This window comes from Musca autumnalis, unplaced genomic scaffold (genome assembly GCF_047663935.1).
Source record: "Musca autumnalis isolate F117 unplaced genomic scaffold, ASM4766393v1 scaffold_4, whole genome shotgun sequence".
Lineage (NCBI taxonomy): Eukaryota > Metazoa > Arthropoda > Insecta > Diptera > Muscidae > Musca > Musca autumnalis.
The window spans coordinates 83,607,611-83,631,865 of NW_027411977.1; the positions used below are offsets into that span (position 1 = coordinate 83,607,611).

Consider the following 24,255-nt stretch of genomic DNA (forward strand, 5'->3'; position numbering starts at 1 on the left):
AACCTCAAATGTCAAATTGCAGGTAGTTCGGTTACAAATTGTGGCTAAAATTCTCAAAATACCGAAAATCGAGAGGTACCGTTATATGGGGGCTATATCAAAACATGGACCAATGTTGACTATGTTTGCTGGATATATTTTATGACCACTGAGAACCTCAAATGGCGAATTACAGCTAGTTCGGTTAAAAATTGTGGCTAAAATTCTCAAAATACCGAAAATCAGGAGGTACCGATATTTGGGGACTATACCAAACCATGGACCTATGTTGACGATGTTTGGTGGAGATATTTCATGACCACTGAGAACCTCAAATGTCAATTTGCGGATAGTTCGGTTACAAATTGTGGCTAAAATTCTCAAAATACCGAAAATCGAAAGGTACCGTTATATGGGGGCTATACCAAAACATGGACCTATGTTGACGATGTTTGGTGGAGATATTTCATGACCACTGAGAACATCAAATGTCAAATTGCAGGTAGTTCGGTTAAAAATTGTGGCTAAAATTCTCAAAATACCGAAAATCGGGAGGTATCGTTATATGGGGACTATACCAAAACATGGACCTATGCCCATATCCTTTGGAATATAAATTTGTTGATCACTAGGAACCCTAAGTGCCAAATTATACCTAATTCGGTCTGCAAATGTGGCGAAGAAAGTCAAAATACCTCAAATCCGGAGGTACCGTTATATGGGGGCTATACCAAAGAGTGGACCGATATAGCCCATCTTCGAACTTGACCTGCCTATGGAAAAAAGACCCTCGGGTGCAAAATTTCAGCACTCTATCTCAATTATTGCGGACGCTAGAGTGATTACAACAGACGGACAGACGGACATGGCTAGATCGTCTTAGAATTTTATCCTGATCAAGAATATATATACTTTATAGGGTCGCAAATGATTAGTTCGATGTGTTACAAACGGAATGACAAACTTAATATATCCTCCATACTATGGTGGAGGGTATAAAAAAGGTTAATTTTTTTCGCTCTAAATCAAAGATTTTTTGTACATAGGCTAAGAAAATATTATAATAACGCTAATTATTTTAATGACCACTATTGTTACTAAAAAGTTCTCTCGAAGTGACTTCAGCGAGTATATTACAAAATACATGTAAAATGTTACTCAGAATTCGTGGAATGTACATCAAATTTTTAAATGATTGAATTTGAGTCAACTTTTTTCAAAATAAAGTCACAAAATTACATAAACATTTGTTGTGGATCAAAACTTCACGGCGAATCAAATGAGACTGAAAACATACAGATTGGTGTTATAGTTTCGATGTTACAGCCAAAATAAGCACATATTTTGGTCAAAACAAGTAAGCAAAGGCTATTGTCGGACGGGGCCGACCATGTGATACCCTACACCACAACCACTAGGAATTAGCTATGTGCAATCACTTTGCACGCTGAATGTCCGGGTTCGATTCCCAAGCCTGGCCACATCAAATTTTCAACGGTGGCATAATACCCCTTAGTAATGCTGGCGAAATTTCCTGAGTATTTCAGCCATGAAAAACTTCTCTACAAGTGGCAACTTAGGACACGCCTTTCGGATTCGGCGATAAAAACTACGTCACATATCACTTGTCAATACTGGGATATTTGTCGTACAATTATATAAATTATACATTTCTAAACAATATGCCAAGATTGTGAATTTTCACATTGCTTAGCATCTCCTGCTACATCTTTATATTTTCTTTAAATATCAGGTTCCTTTTTGAAATGCACCTAATATAAAAAAATATATACATGCGATTTGCCATATCTCTGATATTTGTCAGTAAGAGAGACAGATGAACGGACAGGGCAAAATCGACTACGAATTTCGTCCAACCATACTTGAGGTCTTAAATTCGATGAGGTACATCTTTGCTCGTATTTTGTATATATTCTCTTTATCCTAAAGGCTGAGGGTATAAAAGAGGTGGCGAAGAGGCCAAATGCTGCAATATTTGTAAAAAACTCTAATTGGACAACTGAACTGCAAATTTCTCTGTCATGATAGAGACAATTCGTAGTATGGGAGGAAATTGTGGTTCTCTACACAAAACCCATTATATATTAGGCAGTAGGCCCGTTATCTAGCAGACACATTATTGCAATTTGCATCAGGGGAAATGTCAGTAGTTATTATTCCATATGTAGGCTACCTTGCCGGTACATGCCATCCAAATATTAAAATATGGACCAAAAATAGCATTTTTATATTTTATTTTGTTTTTCAAAATAGTCCGGCTTAATTCCATAGTCGTTGTTTTAATAAAATATTAACTTTAATTTATTAGTGGGAAAAATTGGCGATGTTTACCAAGGGGTAAGGCAGGGAAGACTACAGTTTCAGATCTCGCCACAGATCTTCATCAGTTCGCTTGTTTCTTGTTTTTAACAATAAACTTTTTATACCCAAGTGTCAATTGCCCGCTCAAAAAGATATGTGTGCAAAGAAACACTCTGATCGAGAATTTCTTTGGCACTACCTAAACTCGAGTAACTTCACTTGCAAACAAAACCAAATCTTCCCCACACCACTATGTGGAAAGGGTATTATAAGTTTGTTTTGGTAAAAATTCATGTGGTATAAAGCGATTTTGGGATGTGTGTCCGTTCGTCCGTGTGTCCGTCTGTCCATTATAAGTTGTAATTAAACTCCAGGCCGCAATAATGGACCGATCGTCACGAAATTTGGTATGGAGTTCGGTTTCACATCAGATTAGATCGCTATTTTAATTGGTGATGATCGTGCAATATTAAGCGGGTGAAATGGACCAAAAACATCCCAGCAAAATTTGACGCAAGGGGTTCTTTGCGATGACGTGATTTCATGTCATCTTTTGCATTGGTTCAAAGGAAGTCGTGGAAGATCCGATCTTTTCATTAGGATTTGAACCAATGCAAAGGAAGTCGTGAAAGATCCGATCTTTTCATCAGCATTTGTACCCATTCCATCGATCCAATAGAGATGATGTTTGTGTTTTTATTTACACACCTGTTTATTTTCATTTTGGTATGTTCCAGTACTGCAAAAATCTACTAATTTTTACTATTTTTTCCGATAACATAAAGGAAAAATTGTTATCGTAGTAAAAATAAGTAGATTCTTGCAGTTTCTGGAACAGACCAAAGTTGTTAGAACTGTCGTCGTGATGTTGTCTTACATTTCCTGCATATCAAACAACTAAAACTTCTAAACAATTGGTATTATATGAAGTCCCAACCATCGAGCTAAAAATAGAATCGGACTGCACACATTGCTATTTTAAAAGTTCCCTTGTCTGTTCTAAATCTGACATAGAACGAAATCAATCAAATCTTGCTTCTTGGAATTTGAAAAAAAAGTCAGAAACGAAAAGGAACAAGAATCTGAAAATAAAGAAGAAACTACTTTTGGAAAGAAACAATTAAAAATAAATTAATTAAGCATAAATGGTATTTTCCATAAAAAGTCTCTCCTCCCCGTTCGTTACATTTTGTTCTTAGAGATCCCTAAAGCAAGCCGGGTTGTAGATCTCAACATATTTCCGTCACTAAACAAAAGAGTATAAATTACCAAAATGTTGTTATAAAATAACAAAATTATAAAATAAAAGTAATTTACGAAATAAAAATACTTAAAGGAGTGCATTTGGAGTCCATGTCGAAATCTGAACTGGTGATGGGAAGATAATTGAAAAAACCTTTTATAAGATGAAAGACTATCAGTTGCGGAGAACGGAGGAAGTAATCTTTTGCGTTGCAGCGGTGGTGATTACATTGCAATTTTTGATGTAAACTTTTGAAAAACAAAACTGATAAATTAATTGTAGTTATTTCATGAATTCGTTTTAATTAATAAATAGTTTTGTTTTTCATGAAAAACATATTTCAATACAGCATTTCCATTTTCCAAACAATACATGAAAATTTCATGCCAAGGGGTTGGTGAAAATGACATGCCAAAGCATTGGTTAAAATGACATGTCAAAGCATGGGTGAAAATGACGTGTCAAAGCATTGGTGAAAATGACATGTCAAATCATTGGTGGAAATGACTTGCCAAAGCATTGGTTAAAATGACATGCTTAGGATCCAGAAAAGAACGTCATCTTTTGGGGTCCACGCTCATATAAAATTCATCGATGAAGATGCTAAAAAGATGACATGCTAGATCACTTGCACCCATGATTGAATGTCATCTTTGGCATCGAACATTTTGCTGGGATAATTTTTATCCGATTTTGTAGCTGCTCTGTAGTTCGCAATAATAGTCCGATCGCCTCGATATTTTATTTTAATATACAGCTATTATCTTTATTCCTGAAAGAGACATTCCGGGCAAGTAAGCTATACTTGGAAGAGGAACGCTTCATCTTTCTATTGATGTCAATTGTGTTGGTGCACATGATAAGACAACAGAGTTACAGCCTAATATACCCTGTTATTTCTTTGTAGTGTAATCATAAACACTCTAGAGGTCGCAATTATGGCTCAATAATCACGAAACTTTGCACGAGGTAAGACTTTAGGTCGCAGTAGATGCCTACAATTGTGGATGATGATCTGATAATATTTAGCGGCTAAAATGGACCATTACTTTTGTATGAAATATTTTATTTCCTTGACGACATATACCCCCAAAGTAGACTATATATGGAAATAGATCTACTGATCTTGGTGTCTGCTATATAACGGGCCTACTGCCTAATATACAATGAGTTTTGTGTAGATTACCACATTTGCCCGTTCCCAGTTTTTGCATTATTGCAAATTACATGGTGCCCTAACGTTTTAATTGTCCAATTGAATTTTTATACATACATTGCAGCATGGGTCGCTTTGCCACCTTTTTTCAAAACGATTCCCAGCCAGGCAAAATCAAATTTTCAACGGTGGCAAAATATCCTTCAGTAAAGCTGGAAACACATACAACGTTTGGGAAAAGTTTTGTGTCGTTTTGGCCGTTTTTACACTGTTGGGCATGATGCCGAAAAATTCAAATTCATTTGAAATATATGCCGACAAACAGATAAACGCTGGACTTTGGTATCGTCGTCGCCCTGTTGTTGTTGTTTTTTTCTCGACACCCAACGCAAAACTTTAATCAAACGTTGTATCTGTTTTCAGCTTAAGTTTTGCGACATTTTCTGAGTATTTCAGCCATGTAAAATATCTCTACAAGTGGTGTCTTAGGACACGCCGTTCGGACTCGGAGATAGGCTGTGGGTCCCATATAATTCAGCGAATATGAATCGGGGTACACTCACTCATTGATATGAGAAAAGTCTCCCTTGTCCCTTCTAGGATGTTTGTGAAACAATTATTATATTATTATTATTAAAGCTTGGTGTGATACGGTACCAGAATCAACAAAGGCACTTCTTACAATAGGTTTATTTGTTCCATAAAGAAATTTTGATATGTGGAAAGCTAATTCCCAATGGTAAATGTGTATGGTATCACATGGTCGGCTCCGTCCGACTATAGCCTTTTCTTACTTGTTTTTGGGATAAAATAAATGTAGCTCCCTTATTAGTGAAGTTTTCAAATCTATGTTTCCACTAAAACGAAGATGCTGCACTAGTTTTTTAATTGCAGTGGAAATGACCCGCAGAAAAAGCGATAAAATACGCGATATTTTCAAAAACAACTTTAGATGATTTTTCTAGTTTGGAATTTCTCTTAACTGGCGTTTTAGTAGATGGATTTTCACGGGGAATGATTTATTGAATCCGGAAAGTAAAAAACTATAATGTGCACTAGAGTACGAAGTAATCTAATAACAATTGCAAATATAAGACACAAAAGATATGATTTTTATAAAAATGTTCGCACACAATTTCCTCATTTGGATGTAGATTTCTATGAAGCTATGCAGACTACATTTACGATATACGTATAAATAATTCAGAATCGCAAGTACTTTAATCCTATTAATGTATTTTGTAAAACCTGTTTGCGGAACGCAACTATAAGAATATGTCAAAAAAAAAAAAACACTGAAAATCTGGCTTCAAAATGTCAGCATCATTTAATGGTAGAAGCAGATAAAATTTGGAAAAGTAGTACATTAGGGAGATCATTATCATTATTTAGTCTGCTTCTACTTTTACCTTTACAGGAAAATCGAGTGAAAACAAAAAAAGACAAGTGGGTTTCAACCAATTTTTATACCCTCCACCATAATATGGAGGGTATAATTAAATTTGTCATTCCGTTTGTAACACATCGAAATATTCATCGGGTTGTACGAAACTTTCCACCAGAAATTTGTCGGTACAGGTCCACACCTTCATATAACCCCCATAGAACGGTACCTGTCGATTTTCGTTATTTCATTATACTATTCCTACCAGATATAGATCGTGTTCGGTCCACTCCTTCGTGAACATCCCACACAAAATTTGGAAAAAGTGAAGTTTAAGATCAACCCTCAGACTGTTTTGAAATTTGTTTCAGCTGCTTGTTCTTCAAAATGGGATAGCTAAATTCGTGTAACACCGCGAAATATTCGTCGTATATCCCCATGTGGCATACCAAAATTCATATCTCCACGAGATAAATCGACTAAGAGAAGTGTGTCCGTCCGTCCATTAAAAATTGTAGGCACGCTACAGTCCGCAATTATGGATCAATTTTCAAATTTTGTTAAACCCGCACAAAATTTCCATACAAAATTTCCATATCATTGAGCCAATATGAACAGACTCATTGATATGAGAGAAGTCTTCCCTGTACCTTCGGAGATGCTGTATGCAATTTAACGTGATGAACAGATAAAATTTAGCTGGTTAAATTGAGCAGAACTTTTGTGTGAAAATCGGTAAAGTTGTTACTGAAATGACCATATCTTTATTTCTGGAAACAATGTTAAACCAATGTAAAATATATTTCGAAGAGGAACGTTTGACCTTTCAATTGAAGCTAATTATGTTGATGTAAGTTGTCAGATAACAGAGTTACAGCCTATTATATTCAGGGATCCCTCAGTCTTAATTGTGGGTAGTGTAATCACGCTAAAGGTCGCAGTTATAGTTCAGTACTGACAAATGTATGCACGAGGTAATAGTTTCGATCAAGGAAAGTGCCAATAATTGTTAATAATTGACAACAGATTTTGTGGGGAAAAATATCCAAAATTATTTTTTAATCAGTAATTTAAATTATCGGGTCATATTTGGACAACTTACGACAACTTGAACACCAACTCTTGACCTCTCACTTGATGCAAATTGTAAAATGTAGTAGTTAGATAAAGGAATTACTGGCTAACGGTGCGCCTGAATCAACTTTATATGGAAAGTGCTTACACCTGGAAAGTTTTTGCAGATTCTGAATCTACAATCTTCATAAATGAGAAAAGTCAAAAACACCAAAAAATCGACGAAGGGATTTTTAAATAAATCGCGGCCAAAGTTCCCATTTGTAGGTTTAGGAAACCGCAAGTCCCATTGAAATGGGATTGGAGCAAATGTTGTAGCTGTGAAAATTCTCTACAAGATTGACCTTTGTGATATTTTCGTAGGTTTTACCATTTTTGAGATATAGAAGTTCAACTTGGACAATGCACTGTCTGTATCACGTTCTAATTAAGCAATGTCATGTACGGTGCGACCTAACTAAATTTAAATGAAAACCGCTTATACCTGGAAAGTTTTTGCAGATTCTGAAACAGCAATGTCCATAGATGAGAAAAATCCAAAAACAAGAAGAAATCGCTGGAGGGACTGGCTGTTCCGACTCGACGATAAAATGTAGGTCCCATATCATTGAGCCAATATGAACAGACGTGCTCTCATTGATATGAGAGAAGTCTTCCCTGTACCTTCGGAGATGATGTATGTATTTAGCTTGTTTATATTACTTTGTTATGGGTTATTCGACCAATGTAGTTCCAAAATGTATGCTGAGCAATACTGAAAAGTTCGTCCATTCCTGCTATAGGAAAAACAAGTAAGAACGGCTTTAAGTTCGGCCGGGTCGAACTTGTTATACCCTCCACCACGAGTTGCATTGAAGTAAAATGGAACAATTAGTTTCCTTTAGTTTATGAAGAAGACTAAATACAAAATTTCAGCAATTTCAAAATACCGAAATTCGGGAGGTACCGTTCGATCTATACCGAAAAATTTCTGGCGGAAAGTTTTTAGACTCAAAGAAGACTAAATACCAAACTTCCTATATTTCGGTAAGATAATGCGGCTAAAACCGAAAATCAAGAGGTACGCTTCTATGGGGGATATACGAAGACCTGGACCTATGCTGATAATTCTTTTCTGGAATATTTTATAACCCCATGGAAGACTAAATAACAAATGTCAGTCATTTCGGTGGAATATTGACGTCACAATCCTCAAAATTAGGATAATCGGAAAGTACAGGTCTATGGGGGCTATATGAAAACGTGGACCTATACCGACGAATTTCAGTCGGAAATGTTTTTACCACCAACGTAGACTAAATACCAACTTTCCGCCATTTCGGTGGCTGATTTTCGGTATTTTGAAGGTTTGTGGCCACAACGAAATGTACCGTTCTATAAGGGCAATATGAAGGCGTGGACCTATACCTAAAAATTTCAGGTGGAAAGTTTTGCACCCCCAACAAAGACTTAATACCATATTTCAGCCATTTCGGTGGAATATTGAGGCCACAACCTTCAAAATATCTAAAATTGTGATGTACCGTTCTATGATGCTATATGAAAGCGCGAACCTGTACCGACAAATTTAGAGGTGAAAGTTAAATACCCCCAATGAAGATTAAATACCAAAATTTAGCCACTTTCAAAATCGGGAGATATCGTTCTATGGGACCTAAATATAGGCGTGAACCGGTACCGAAAGATTTCTGGGGGAATGTTTTATACCCCCAACGAAGACCAAATTTCAACAATTTCGGTAGAATATTGATGCCATAAACTTCAAAATAGCGGAAATCCGGAGGTACCGTTCTACGGGGGCTATACGCAAGCGTGGGCCTATACCGCCAAATTTCATATGAAAAGTTTTATACCCCAAACTAAAGACTAAATACCAAATTTCAGCCTTTTCAGTGGTTTTTGTGCTTACAACCTTCAAAATACCGAAAATCGGGAGGTACCGTTCTATGGAGGCTATATGAAGGCGTGGACCTATACCAACTTAATTCTGGGGGAAAGTTTTGTACCAATGAAGACTAAGTACCGAATTTCAGTCATTTTGGTGTGATAATGAAGTAAAAATCTTCAAAATACCGAAAATCGGGTGGTACCTTTCTATGGGCGCTATATCAAAACGTGGACGGATACAGCCGATTTGCAATACCAAACATCCTAGGAGTAATAGAAACTTCTATACCAAATTACAAAGTTCTATCTTAAAAATTGCGGGCTGTATCTTGATTTCAACAGACGGCTGGAAATTTTACCAGGTAGGGGAATTCTGTATCTATTTTTTCGAGTTACCGACAAATATCGGTAAAATTAAAATGCTTATAATTTTGGTAATTAACGAAATTTTTCGCTAAGTTACCGATAGCAACAGTGCTGTCAACTTTTATTGATACTTTTCATTCTTGATTTTGCGTTTTAATGTTACCGATTTTTGTCGGTAACTCAAAAAATGAGCTACAGAATTCCACAACTGATCAAGAATATACATATTTTATAGTGTCTCCGATGAATATTTCGATGTGTTACAAACGGACTGACAAAAAATTGCTTGTTTCTTTAGGCTTTGCGGGGTCTTATCAAATAAGTCTGATGCACGACTGGGCAGATTTGTGACGGCATTCACTCGGTTACACTGTTTAATAGGCTTATACCGCAATGATCGAATTGTAAATTTGATCTACTTTTGGAAGAAATATTACGTTATGCAAAGTTTTAATCACATTCAATGTAATGCTTTTATCAGACAGATAGACATGCCAATTCGACTCCAAATTGTCTGAAACGTATTTTGTTCAAAGTCAAAAACCACTTTTCACGACAGGGAGGAACATATTTGACAGCAACTGTGCCAAGTATACATTTTGTGATATACATATTGAATCAAATGCCTAGTGTATGATATACAAACATTCTCGTAAAAAAAAACGTTCAAGAATTTTTTTCTTACCGTTTTCCTTTAATGCTATTCCACTTCAACAAATAGCTTTAAAGTTGCAAAAGCTTAGAAAATACCCTGTAGCAAGATATTGTCAAGAGTTCTTCTTGTGTACATATTTGTGTTTGCATTGCTGTTGTTGTTGTTGTTGGAGGTGGTGGTGCCATAGCAATTGAAAAGTGTTGAACAAACAATTTTCATTCTGTTTTGGAACATTCAACATGTGGCATTCGCTTCCATTTCAATTTATGTAAATTTTTGTTTAATCCCTCCTTTGTCTTTTGTGTATCTACTTTCAGCTATAAACATATACATGGACATCTTTCGGTGGTTGTGTGCCTGCTGGGCACAATGGCCAATACACTGAACATAATGGTATTAACGCGACGTGAAATGCGCACACCCACAAACGTCATCCTAACTGGTTTGGCTGTGGCCGATTTGGCTGTTATGCTGGAATATCTGCCGTATGCCATACACGACTATATTCTAGCGGAATATTGGTCGCGCGAACAACAACTAAGCTATCCTTGGGCATGTTACATAAAATTCCATGCCATTTATGCCCAGGTATTGCACACAATATCCATTTGGTTAACGGTAATGTTGGCGGTGTGGCGTTATATTGCAGTAACCTATCCACAAGTGTCGCGTGAATGGTGCGGCATGACTAATACGGTGATATCAATATTGCTGGCCTATGTGATATGTGGATTGGTGGTTACGCCTTGGCTGTACTTAGTCAGTTCGGTTGCACAATTCGAGGAGGTGGTAACCGAACAAAACAGAGTGCTTTATTCAAGGCCATTGAGTGAATACATCATTAGGTACCAGGCAAAACATGATTATGCGAATTTCTCTAAGCTCAGCACTTTAAATGTCACTGGTGGTGGGGGTGGTGGCAACAGTATCAGCATCAGCAACTATACGACATACAATGCCTCATTGTTACAACTGCAGGAGCAGCAGCAGCAGCAGCAAGAACAGCAACAGCATCACAACATCACAGTTTATCGACTGTACCACAGCGACATGGCACTGCAAAACACCACTCTTCGCTTGGGAACATTACTCGTCTATTCAGTGCTGATAAAATTGATACCGTGCATTGCTCTCACTGTATTATCGCTTCGTCTAATAACGGCACTTTTGGAGGTTAAGAGACGCCGTCAAATGTTACACAGTCAATTGCTAAAAGCAGAGGAGAAGTCTTCCCAATCAAATGCCAGTCAAACAATGCCAATTGGCGTGGCGATTGGAAGTGGTGGTGTTGGCGTGATGGGAAATACAACTGCTGGCACCTCACCCCAGGTCGATACCCATCAAATGGCCATGAACTCAACCCTGATGATACGGAAAAAAATCGATAAGGCGAAACAAACGGATCGCACAACACAAATGTTGTTAGCCGTTCTAATGTTATTTCTTATCACCGAATTGCCCCAAGGCATAATGGGTCTGCTGAACACGATACTGGGTGAAGCGTTTTTTATGCAGTGCTATCTAAAATTAAGTAAGTATTTATTGCCTAACTTATTCATCCTTCATACGTCCACCATAATCGTCTAAACAATAAATCACTTGTCATTATTTGATCGAGCCGACATACAAATTTGTCAAACATGGTAAACAACATTTATGACGGGCATTTGTGGTTTAAGAGGTAAATAAATAGGGAAATTAAGACTTAGGTTAGGTTTGCATTAGAGTTCATTATGAAGCTAAAATAAGCTTATATGTTAACTAGCAAAGTGCCCGCGACTTCGTATGCGGAACGGAAATAAAACAAGAAGGAACGGCGTTAAGTTCGGCCAGGCCGAACTTGTTATACCCTCCACCACGAGTTGTATTTATGTAAAATGGAACAATTAGTTTCCTTTCATTTATGAAAAAGACTAAATACCAAATTTCAGCAAGTTCGGTAAAACAATGTGGCTAACCTTCAAAGTACCGAAATTCGGGAGGTACCATTCCTTGGGGCTAGATCAAAAAGTCGATATATACCTACAAGTTTCTGTCGAACACTTTTTAGACTCAAAGAAGACTAAATACCAAAATTCCGATATTTCATGGTTAAAACCGAAAAAATACCGTAAATCAAGAAGTACGCTTCTATGGGAGATATAGGAACCTGCGGACCTATACTGATAATTCTCTTCTGGAATATTTAATAACCCCATTAAAGACTAAATTAGAAATTTCAATTTTTCGAAGGGATATTGACGTCACTAACTTCAGAATTACGAAAATTGGGAGGTACCGTTCTATGGGGGCTATATCGAAACCTGGACCTATACCGACGAAATTAATTTAGAACGGCTTTACCTCCAACAAAGACTAAATACCAAATTTCCGCGCCATTTCGGTGGATTGCTGCGGCCGCAACTTTCAAAATACAGAAAATCGGAGGTACTGTTCTAAGGGGGCTATATGAAAGCCTGAACCTATACCGACAAATTTCGTACGGAACGTTTATACCCAAATGAAGACCAAATACAAAATTTCAGCAATTTCGGTGGAATATTGAGGGTACAACTTAAAAAATACAGGAAATAGGGAGATACCGTTCTGTTGGGGCTATACTAAGGCGTGGATCTATACCGACAAATTTCATATTGAACGTTTAATACGCCAAATGAAGACCAAATGCCAAATTTCAGCCATTTCGGTGTAATATTCAGACCACATCCTCCAAAATACCGGAAATAGGGAGGTATCGTTTATGCGGGCTATACTAAGGCGTGGACCTGTACCGAAAAATTTCTGGAAGAACGTTTCGGTGTAATAATGAGCCTAAACCTTCAAAATACCGAAAATCGTGAACCTAAACCGAAAAATGTCATATGGAACGTTTAATACCCCCAACGAAATTTTAGCCATTTCGGTGGATTATTGAGGCCATAACCTTCAAAATACTGGAAGTAGGGAGGTACCATTCTCTGCGGCTATACTTAGTCGTGGACCTATACCGACAAGTATCCCCAACGAAGACTAAATACCAAATTTCAGCCATTTCGGTGAATTATGGAGCCCATGACCTTCAAAATACCGGAAATATGGATGAACCATTCTATGGGGGCTATACTAAGGCGTGGACCTGTATCGAAACATTTCTGGGAGATTTCCGGGATTTTTAAATAAATCACATTTTTAGGTTTTATTGATTTTTCTTGGAAGCAGGAAGTCGTATCGAAATGGGACTAAAGAAAATGTTGTAGCAGTGAAAATCTTCTAAAATATTTTCTTTAATCCGATTTCGATAGAACTTGCCGTTTCCAAGCAAAATCCTGAAAACATAAAATAAACCTTAAAATTAGAACTTTGACTGCGATTTATTTAAAAATTCCTTCAACGATTTTTTCTTCTTTTTGGATTTTTCTCATCTATGAAAATTGCTGTCTCAGAATACGCAAAAACTTCCCAGGTTTAAGCGGTTTTCATTGAAAGTTAGTTAAGGTGCACCCTACATTACATGATATTATAAGAAGGCGATACAGTCAGTGCATTATCCCAATTTAAACTTCTATATCTCAAAAATGGGAAAACCTTGAAAAAAGCCGTAATGGACAATCTTGGGGGAAAGTTTCAATGATACAAAAATTTTTTTGGTGTCATTTCGATAGGACTTGCGGTTTCCAAACAAAATCGTGAAAACTTAAAAAAAATCCTTAAAATGCGAACTTTGACCGCCATTTATTTGAATATCCATTCCGGTGATCTTTTTTTTTTTGATTTTTCTCATCTATAAACATTGCAGTTTCAGAATCCGCAAAAACTTCCCAGGTCTAAGCACCTTTTATTTACAGTAAGTTAAGGCGCACCGTGAGCCACACCACGAAGCTCCACGTTTTCATATTGAGGTATTGAGGATTTTCAGATTGGAAAGTACTGACATACCGCTCAATGTGAAGTATTTTTAGGCACCGACTTACGCAAAAGGAGTGTACGGATATAGCCCATTTTTAAACTTGATTTAAGTATGATCAAAATATTACGACTGCCAAATTTTGGACCGAATCGGTTTATCCGTTCGAGATTTATCGTGCGCTCCAGCCACTACACATGGTGCTATAGCGCTTTTTTATAACTTTTGGGCAATTTTCTCAGGAAATATTAAATTGCCCCTGAACAAGTAAAAAAGTATCAGTCGGCTTTGCCGACAGAGATATACCCTCAGCCTCTATATTGAAACAATTTTTTCCCAAAAACGTATGTATTTAGGGGTTTTTAAAAATCTTGGGAATTTGAACCGACAAAAATGTTCATTAGGATTAGAGATGAAAAGTTTTGCGGAGGAGATACCAAAAGGAATGGTTTTACATTGACCATTAAGTGGATCTCCAGCCACTACATATGGTGCCATAGGGGGTTTTTAAACCCTTCGGGATGTTTGCTCAAGAAGTATGGACTTGCCCCTGAAAAACCGTTTACCATCGTAATTGAGGCAGACAATGCAAGTTGTTTCAACAAAAATCAAAGTGATAGGATATCAGGTCTTAAAGTGAACTTATCCGAAATTTTGTGTGGGAGGTACCGGATGGAGTGGATATATATTTGAACCTGATCTATATCTAGTAGATATATTAGGATGTGTAAAGTATGGACCACTTACGAACAAATTTTCCGAATATTTTTGAACTTTTGTGGGGGAGGTACCTGAAAGAGTGGACCGATATGGCTTATCTTCAAACGTGAACTACGTTTGGACAAAATATTACTAAGGCCAAATTTTGGACCGAATCGGCAGATCCGTTCTAGTGTTCTCTTGAGTCCAACCACCTCACACGGTGTTATAGGGGTTTGGACTTGCCCCTAAGGAAACTTGTACCGTCGTATGGAGGGCAGTGAATACAAGTTGCTAAAACAAAAATCAGAGCGATTCGAGAGATGGCCCTAAACTGAACTTTTCCGGAATTTTGTGTGGGAGGTAGCCGAAGGAGTGCGCCGATTGAGTCTATATTGAAACATTATCTAAGTCTGGTACACATTTTACGATGGGCAAAGTATGGACTAAATCGGTTACTCCCTTCAAGAGTTATCGTGCGCACAAATTTTCCGAACATTTTCGAACTTTTGTGGGGGAGGTACCGGAAAGAGTGGACCGATATAGCCCATTTTCGAACTTAAACTAAGTTTAGGCAAAATATTACGAAAGCCAAAATTTGAACCGAATCGGTTCATCCGTTCGAGAGTTATCGTGCGCACCAGCCATCCAGACAGACGGACGGACGGACATTGCTCAATCGAGCAATTATTTCGATGAGGCACATTTTGCTCATATGAAAGTGTATATACCCTCGTTAGCATAAATGCTGAGGGTATAAAAAAACTTGTACCGTTGACGTGAGGGCTGCGAATACAAGTTGCTACATCAAAATGATTCGAGAGGAGGTCTTAAGCTGCACTTTTACGAAAATTTGTGGGGGATGTACCCGAAGGAGTCGACCGGTATAGTCCATACTCGAATTTGATCTATGTCTGGGAACAATATTACAATATGCAAAGTATGGACTAAATCGGTTAGTCGAGATTTATCGTGCGCATAAATTTTGCGAAAAATTTTGAGCTTTTGTTGGTGAAGTAGCCGAGGAAGTGGGCCGATATTGCCCACCCCACCAACTTAAACTAAGTTTGGACAAATATTTACGAAAGCCAAATTTTGGACCAAATCGGTTAACAAGATCGAGAGTTATCGTGCGTTTCAGCCAGACAGACCAGCGGGCTTGGCCAAATCGACTCCAATTTGTCTGAAACTAATTTCGTCCAAACACACTTAGGGTCTAAAACCATTATTTCTATGCGGCATATTTTGCCCGTAAGAAAGTATAAATGGTAAGGGTATAAAGAAAACGATATTCTTCAGTTAGCTTGGCGAAAGAGCTTAGTACTTTTATAAACACAATGTATAAATATAAATTTGATGCCGCAGCATCCAACAGACAGCCGCAGCTCGTCTGTAAAAAATTAAGGACGCAGCACGTCTTAACACAATGAGTGGTTGTAAGTCACTATCAAATTTATTTAAATATTTCCTTAACTGTAACTTGGTATTATTTCTATACAATTCTTATCAACTATTTCTAAAAATACTTCAAACATGTGATCATTGAAGCAGGTCATAAAATCTTAAGTGCAACAACTTCGACTTAGTGCACACCCAAACAATTATCATTGCAGCTACCACTGCATGTGGGATCTTCTAATCTTCAATGACCCAATCAATACAAAATATAAAATTCTGTTCAAAATATTTTGAACATGCTGCCCACTCGCAAAAGGGATGGCAACAACAAAATTCTGTTCAAAATATTTTGAACATGCTGGCCGCTCGCAAAGGGATGCCAAATACAATTTTTATTTAAACATAAAACAGATGGATCCTCTACGAGCCACTTAAAACACTCATACATTCTTAGACACATCTATAGCAATGCGAGTGATATTACAATAAACTAATATCAATAATAGATAACATATTATAAAATACAAATAAAAAATATTCTAAAATAGAAAGTATGCAAATCTGTTCAAAGTAATTTGAACACACAAGGAAACTTATTGTTCCATTTTAATTCAATACAGCTTGTGGTGGAGGGTATAAAAAGTTCGGCTCGGTCGAAATTAAATCCGTTCTTACTGGTTGAAATTTATATAGGAACAAGTAAAAAAGTGTTAGTCGGCTTTACCGACAGAGATATAACCTCAGCCTGTGTGGATTGAAATACTTTTTCCCAAAAAAAACTTATGGATTTAGGGGGTTTTCAAAATTCTGCGCGAATGAACCGACAAATGTATAGATAGGATTAAACCTCACAAATTTGCGGAGATATCGATAGATAGGGCTCTTTTTTGCACACTAGCCTACGAAAAATTTAATATCGCTATAAACATGTCCACTAGGAAAACCTTCGGTAAAAATGTCCAAAGGATCCTCGAACAGACCTTTAACCACATAAACTAAGTTTAGAAAATATTTAAAGATCCAAAGTTGGGACAAAATCGGTTGCTACGTCTATGAGAAATACATTTCAGCGAATATTTTCGAACATTTGTGGGGGAGGTGCCGGAAAGGGAGGGCCTATAAGCTCTACCTTCGAATTTCATCTTATATTCGAAGAAATATTACAATATCCAAAGTGTGGGCGAAAGCAGTATTCGGTTCGAGCTCTCCAGCCACTACATATGGTGCCATAGGGGTTTCTTACAACTTTCGGGCTGTTTTCTCACGAAGTATGGACTTGCCCCTGAAAAAACTTTTACTGTCGTAATTGAGGCAGCGACTGCAAGTTGCATCAACAAAAATCAAAGTGATTCGAGACAAGGTCTTTAAGTGAATTTATCCAAAAATTTTTATGGGAGATACCCAAAGCAGTGGACAAATATAGTCTACTAGCAAAATGCCCGCTACTTCGTATACGGAAAAGGAATAATATTAAAATAAACAATATTTAATATGGTGAACACTGAAAATGTTTATGTACTAATACCTATTTGAATTGATATTTTATTTCTTTCAAGTACTGTTCGTACACGTTTTGTTCGAATCTTAAAAAAAAACCTCTACACGTCAACAGCGGCCTACATGTCCATGTTTTATTAGAACGGTATGGGTATTTTGAAAATTTTATCCACATTTTCACACCGAATTTTGGAATTTGTGATATCAAAATGTAGAAAACCATTATTCGGAAGATGTTACCCTATATAACAGTTATTTTTTAAGACATTTTGGACCTTTTTTCTCAGGATGTAAAAACCTTCGTGTAAAACATTAGCAGCCTCTTCAAATGAACTTACAATAACGTTTAGAATGGACAACAAAGATAAAAACAATTTTGTTGAAAAGGTACGTTTGACTTTTTGATTTCAGTACATTATTTAGAAACCGAATTCGTGTTAACCTAGAAACAATAGTACATTATTCAGTACAATTTTTAAAATCCAGGACCTTAGCTCAAATGTGACAGTTTTAGCTCACCTTGTTCACCCACTGTCAATGGTATTACATGTAGAAACCTTTCATACATTTAAAGGCGGATTTAAATAAACATTCTGATAAAATATCTTTGTGTTTATTTCAGCTTTTGTCCATATTTTGTTGTATTCAAGTATTTGAATAACAACAAAATGTTTTACAGTGGATATGAAATTGATTAGTTGCGGGCGGAGGGTAGGGAATACTATAGTTTCAGTTGTCACCAAACAACTTCATCAGTTCCCTTTTCCGCCGACTCTGTATCGATAAACAGGTCAATAAGCCCATCCAGCAAATTAAACAAAATGAGAAATTTGCTATATGGCCCTAAAACTGATTACCCTACAATTTGAGTCGAACTAAAGAATTTCATATCCACCACTGTTTTTATGTCGTCTTTGCTTTGCAAAGAATACGAACATAGGAGTGTTGCTTCAATAAGCGGGGGTAAAACAACGAGAAAGTTGTTGTTTTTGCATTACGCATTGATCAACAAGGCCGTGCTGATGCTCTGATAAAATCTCAACAGTTATCCTCATAACAAATTTCATTTATCGATTCACCCAATACCAGTGCTTCAATATTTAGTATTATTTAATACTTCTAGTACACTTATTGTACGACCACCTCTAACAATGAACCTGACAAATCAATAATATATCAGAATTTCACTTCTATTCCTTAGCCCAATACCAAATTTATTGCAATTTTTACTTTTCACGCACTAATGATATAATTCCATCTTCATTGCTACACCCAAAGTCAAATTTAATAGCATTTAGTACATTTCCTATTTCTCAATAAATCATCCAATCCTCAGCCTAATTTTACAATTTGTATGCATTTCAAAAAATCCGTATCTAAACACCAACACAATCCCTCTTACTACAAATCGAAATTCCACCTATATCCCATTATGCAACACCAAATTTAGTACTTATAGTATGTATAAGTTTCAAAAAATACTTCCTCTTATCCAAACTATATCCCAATCGCGATTTAGTATTTTTCGTATACATTAGTACGAATTTCCAAGACTTTCTCTCTATCTCCACTCTAAACCTCAACTGCTATACTAATACCGAATTTCACAATTTCAGCTCTACCCCTTTACACAATAACAATTTGGACCAAATTCTGTGCCATTTAGTAATTTTCGTGCACTTATTGTACTTATATCCACAACCACATCCATATCTCAACCCTACACACCAACAGCGGCTATAATACCAAATTTCCGAATTCCACCTCTATTCATAATACCACTAATACTTTTTGTATGAAAGTACGAATTTCAATAACTATCTCCAACAGTAATTGCGAATTTCAGGATTCCACCTCTATCCGTCCACCCAAATCTAAATTGTACCAAATTTAGTACCATTTATTAATTTTCGTACCCATAAGTACGAATTTCCAAATCTACCTCAATCCCACACTCCAACAGTAACCTTAACTCGAAATTTCACGATTCCAGCTCTATTCGTTCCCCAAAATCCAAATTGTACCAAATTTAGTACTTATCGTACCCATAAGTACGAATTTCTAAAACTTCCTCAATCCTACACTCCAACAGTAACCTTAACTCAAATTTCAGGATTCCAGCTGTATCCGTTCACCCAAATATAAATTGTACCAAATTTAGTACCATTTAGTACTTTGCCTACCCATAAGTACGAATTTCCAAGACTAAGTAAATCCAACAGTCCTATAGTAATCTTAATTCCAAATTTCAGGATTCCAGCTCTATTCGTTCCCTAAAATCCAAATTGTACCAAATTTAGTACTTATCATACCCATAAGTACGAATTTGCAGTACTTCCTCAATCCTACACTCCAGCAGTAACCTTAACCCGAAATTTCAGGATTACATCTCTATCTGTTCACCCAAATCCAAAATGTACCAAACTTAGTACCATTTAGTACTTTCCGTAGCCATAAGTACGAATTTCCGAAACTACCTCAATCCTACACTCCATAAGAAATCTTAATTCCAAATTTTAGGATTACAGCTCTATCAGTCCACCTAAATTTAAATTGTGTCAAATTTAGTACCATTTAGTACTTTCCTGCAGTCCAACAGTAATCTTAATTCCAGATTTCAGGATCCCAGCTCTATTCGTTCCACCAAATCCAAATTGTACCAAATTTAGTATCTTTCGTACCCGTAAGTACGAATTTCCGAAACTTCCTCAATCCTACACTCCAACAGTAACCTTTATTCGAAATTTCAGGATTCCAACTCTATCCGTACACCCAAATATATATTGTACCAAATTTAGTACATTTAGTACTTTCCGTACCCATAAGTATGAATTTCCAAAACTACCTCAATCCTACACCCCATCAGTAATCTTAATTCCAAAATTCAGGATTCCAACTCTATCCGTTCACCCAAATATAAATTGAACCAAATTTGGTACATTTAGTCCTTTCCGTACCCATAAGTTTGAATTTCCAAAACTACCTCAAACCTACACTCCATCAGTAACCTTAATTCGAAATTTCAAGATTCCAACTCTATCCGTTCAACTAAATTTAAATTGTATAAAATTTAGTACCATTTAGTACTTTCCGTACCCATAAGTACGAATTTCCAAGACTAACTCAATCCTACACTCCAAAAGTAATTAAATTCCAAATTTCAGTATTCCAGCTCTATCCTTTTACCCAAATCCAATTTGTACCAAATTTAGTACCGTTTACTACTTTTCGTACCCATAAGTAAGAATTTCCAAAACTACCTCAATCCTTCACTCCATCAGTAATCTTAATTCCAAATTTCAGGTCTCCAAAATTTGGTACCATTTAGTACTTTTCGTACACGTAAGTATGCATTTCCAAAACTATGCCCATATCTCCATCGTATACTTCAACGGTAATCTAAATTCCAAATTTCAGGTTTTCAGCTCTATCCGTTCACCCAAATCCAAATTGTACCAAATTTTGTACCATTTAGTACTACTCGTACACATAAGTACGAACTTCCAAAATCATTTCCTTATATCAACACCACTTCCCAACCTTGACCCCCATACCAAATATGAAGATTGTAGCTATATCCGCTGAAAATATACAATTGGTACCAAATTTAGTAACTTTTCGTACACTTATAGGTCGAATTTCCAAAAACCCTTTGGTGCATCTTTCTAACTCTCCATCAGTTACCCTCATTCCAAATTTCAGAATTCCAGCTCTTCCCGTTTGCCCAATACAAAGGGTACCATATTTAGTACCTTTTAGTACTTTTCGTACCCTTCTAGGTCGAATTTCCAAAAACCCAGCCTTATCTCACCCCTACACACCGACAGCAACCCACAGTCAAAATTTCAGCTTTCTAGCTTCAGCGGTTTCGTCTGGGCGATGATATGTCAGTCACTCACTCAGTCACTCAGTAACTCAGTCACTCACTCACTAAGCTCTTTTATATAGATAGATATTCGAACCAGATCTATATCTGGTAGATATATTAGAATGTGTAAAGTATGAACCAAATCGGTCACTCCCATCAAAAGTTATCATACTCACAATTTTTCCGAACATTTTTGAACTTTTGGGGGGAGGTACCTGAAGCAGTGGACCGATATGGCATATCTTCGAACTTAAACTAAGTTTCCACAAAATGTTAAGAACGCCAAATTTTGGACCGAAACGGCAGATTCGTTCGAGAGTTATCTTGCGCTCCAACCACTACACACGGTGTCATAGGGGTTTTTTGTAACTTTCAGGCTATATTCTCAGGAAGTATGGACTTGCGCCTGATAAAACTTATACCGTCGTATAGGGGGCAGTGAATACAAGTTGCTACAAGAAAAATCAAAGCGATTCGAGAGCAGGTTCTAAACTGAACTTTTCCCAAATCTTGTGTGGGAGGTACCCGAAGGAGTGGACCGATTGAGTCCATATTGGAACTCATCTAAGTCTGGTAGAAATTTCAAGATGTGCAAGGTATGGACCAAATCAGTTCTTCAAGAGTTATCGTGCGCAAAAATTTTCCGAACATTTCCGAACTTTTGTGGGGGAGGTACCGGAAGGAGTGGACCGATATAACCCATCTTCGAACTAAATTTGGACAATATATTACGAAAGCCAAATTTTGGACCGAATCGGTTGATCCGTTCGAGAGTTATCGTGCGCTCAAGCCAGACAGACAGACGAACGGACATGGCTAAATCAACTCCAAATTGTCAGAAACACATTTCCTCCAAACATACTTAGGGTTTAAAACCATTATTTCAATGAGGCACATATTGCTCGTATGTAATACCCTCGTTAGCATAAATGCTGAGGGTATAAAAAATCAAAAAAAAAACATACATTCCTGACAATTCGCTATATTTCTAAGTATTCTATTAAAATAGTATTGGAACAGAGCTAATCGTCGTTTTACCAAAAAGCTTATGTTTAAACCTATTCACTTAAATTCTACGGTTTTTTTTATTTTATATTTTATGCTGGATTTCTCACAACAAAAGCATTTTAAAGCCAAGAGTATGCGATGAACTGATTTCAGCAAATGTGTGACCTTAATAAATGAACCATGAGATAAACCAAAGAACAACCCACATCGCATGATTTTATCTGTGGGAAAATGTACATAAGGTCATTATTCCGATTTCCTTTTGTAAATGGTTGGATTTTTTCAAAAAGATTCACAGTCATCAGATTGCTTTCATGAAAAAAGAAGGACAATTTCACATTTTTAAGTTTTAAAGTGAAACACATAGTAATGTTTTTTAAAGTCTTCTAATGTGTTTATTTTGTCCTTCAAAGCCCAACAATAACAACAGGTAGCAGAAAATAAAAACCCATACATACGGTTACCAATAGAGGGCATATTGCAGAGGTGAGGCCTGTTATGGGGTGGAAGACTGTTTCGTAAATTTTAATTGCTTTAATTAGCTTTAATTACATTTTTCATTATTATATCCATTTTCATTAGTGTTTCCGCGTGCTCTTGGGTAATTTTATTGTAAGTGTGTCGCACTCCATTGTCTAACTATTATACATATGTACAGCTGTATTCAAAATAATAGGAGTGCTCATTCACACCAAGGGAATGGTCGAATAAACATGATTAAACTTCTCCATTTTGGCCAATTTTGTATTTATTTAACATTGTAGATATCCCAACAGCCAATTCATTAGCAGAAATGTGACAATTTGTTTTAAATTATTTACTGTTTACACCAACATTACAAATCGCCTTCAAATTTTTTGTTCAAAAAATAGGAGTGCGGAAGAAAAAGGAAAATAAAAATATTTTTAGTTGAGTGTAAGATCAAAATTGTCCATATTTTTGTAGTAGTGTATCCAATAGATTTGACGGCTGTTTTCCTTGCGGCGATTTTTCCCATAAATTGAGCACTTATTGGGTAACTCAATGGTTTTTGTAGAAAAAACCTTTAGTGATTAGAGTTTTTTGATGCTCTGGCTGTTATCTCGAATAATATATAATGATCGGTATCCCGGAAATTTGTGTATTTTGATCCATGAACCAAGTTAAATCCGGTTTACCTCTTTACGTAAGGATCAGCCAAAAAAGCGTATCTATAAGGCATTAATTTCTCGATCAAGTAATGTTTTGAGGATCTCTGCATCTTAACAGCACGCAGAATTCATTATTTAGTTCATATTTGACGTGACGTAGGGGATGAGAGATACCAAGGAACGGTCCTGACCGGCTTTAACATGGCAAAGTCCAGGATTTATCTTGGTCCCTCTCTCATCTCAAGTAGACACTGACCTCCCCGTGGTGTCACCTGGGGAGCTGCATTTAACACCCGTTAAAGGTAGTGAGCTAACACATGCCGCGCGTTCACCCATAAGAATGTTAAAAACTTGGGTTTGGGCGCAGGGTTAGTAACACTCCCCTAGAAAAAGCAGCCTACTATGAAAAAACAAAAGAAAAGAAACACAAATCCCTCTAAAGTTGACGACCCCCGCAAACGTATTAAAGACCATGATCTGCGAATCTGCACCTGGAATGTTCGCACACTTTATAGAGAAGGTGCAGTTTACGCATTGGCAGATGTACTTGAAAAATACAAGGCCGACATTATTGCCATACAGGAAATACGATGGAACGGGAAAGGCGTCACAACAACACCTAAATGTGACGCACTGTATTATAGCTGCCATGACATAAAGCATGAGTTTGGTTGCGGATTTGTAGTTGGTCGGAGGTTAAAACACC

General features: G+C 36.8%; 1 protein-coding gene across 2 annotated transcripts in view; it reads left to right on the top strand.

Annotated features, from left to right (window-relative positions):
* LOC141400782 (G-protein coupled receptor dmsr-1-like) overlaps window positions 1-24,255 on the top strand; it is a 208,894-nt gene that overhangs the window by 164,200 nt on the left and 20,439 nt on the right. For both annotated transcript variants that reach the window (XM_073980275.1, XM_073980276.1), the window contains exon 3: window positions 10,384-11,597. In XM_073980275.1, coding sequence (XP_073836376.1) covers window positions 10,384-11,597 — 1,214 coding nt within the window. The remainder of the gene's footprint in view (window positions 1-10,383; window positions 11,598-24,255) is intronic.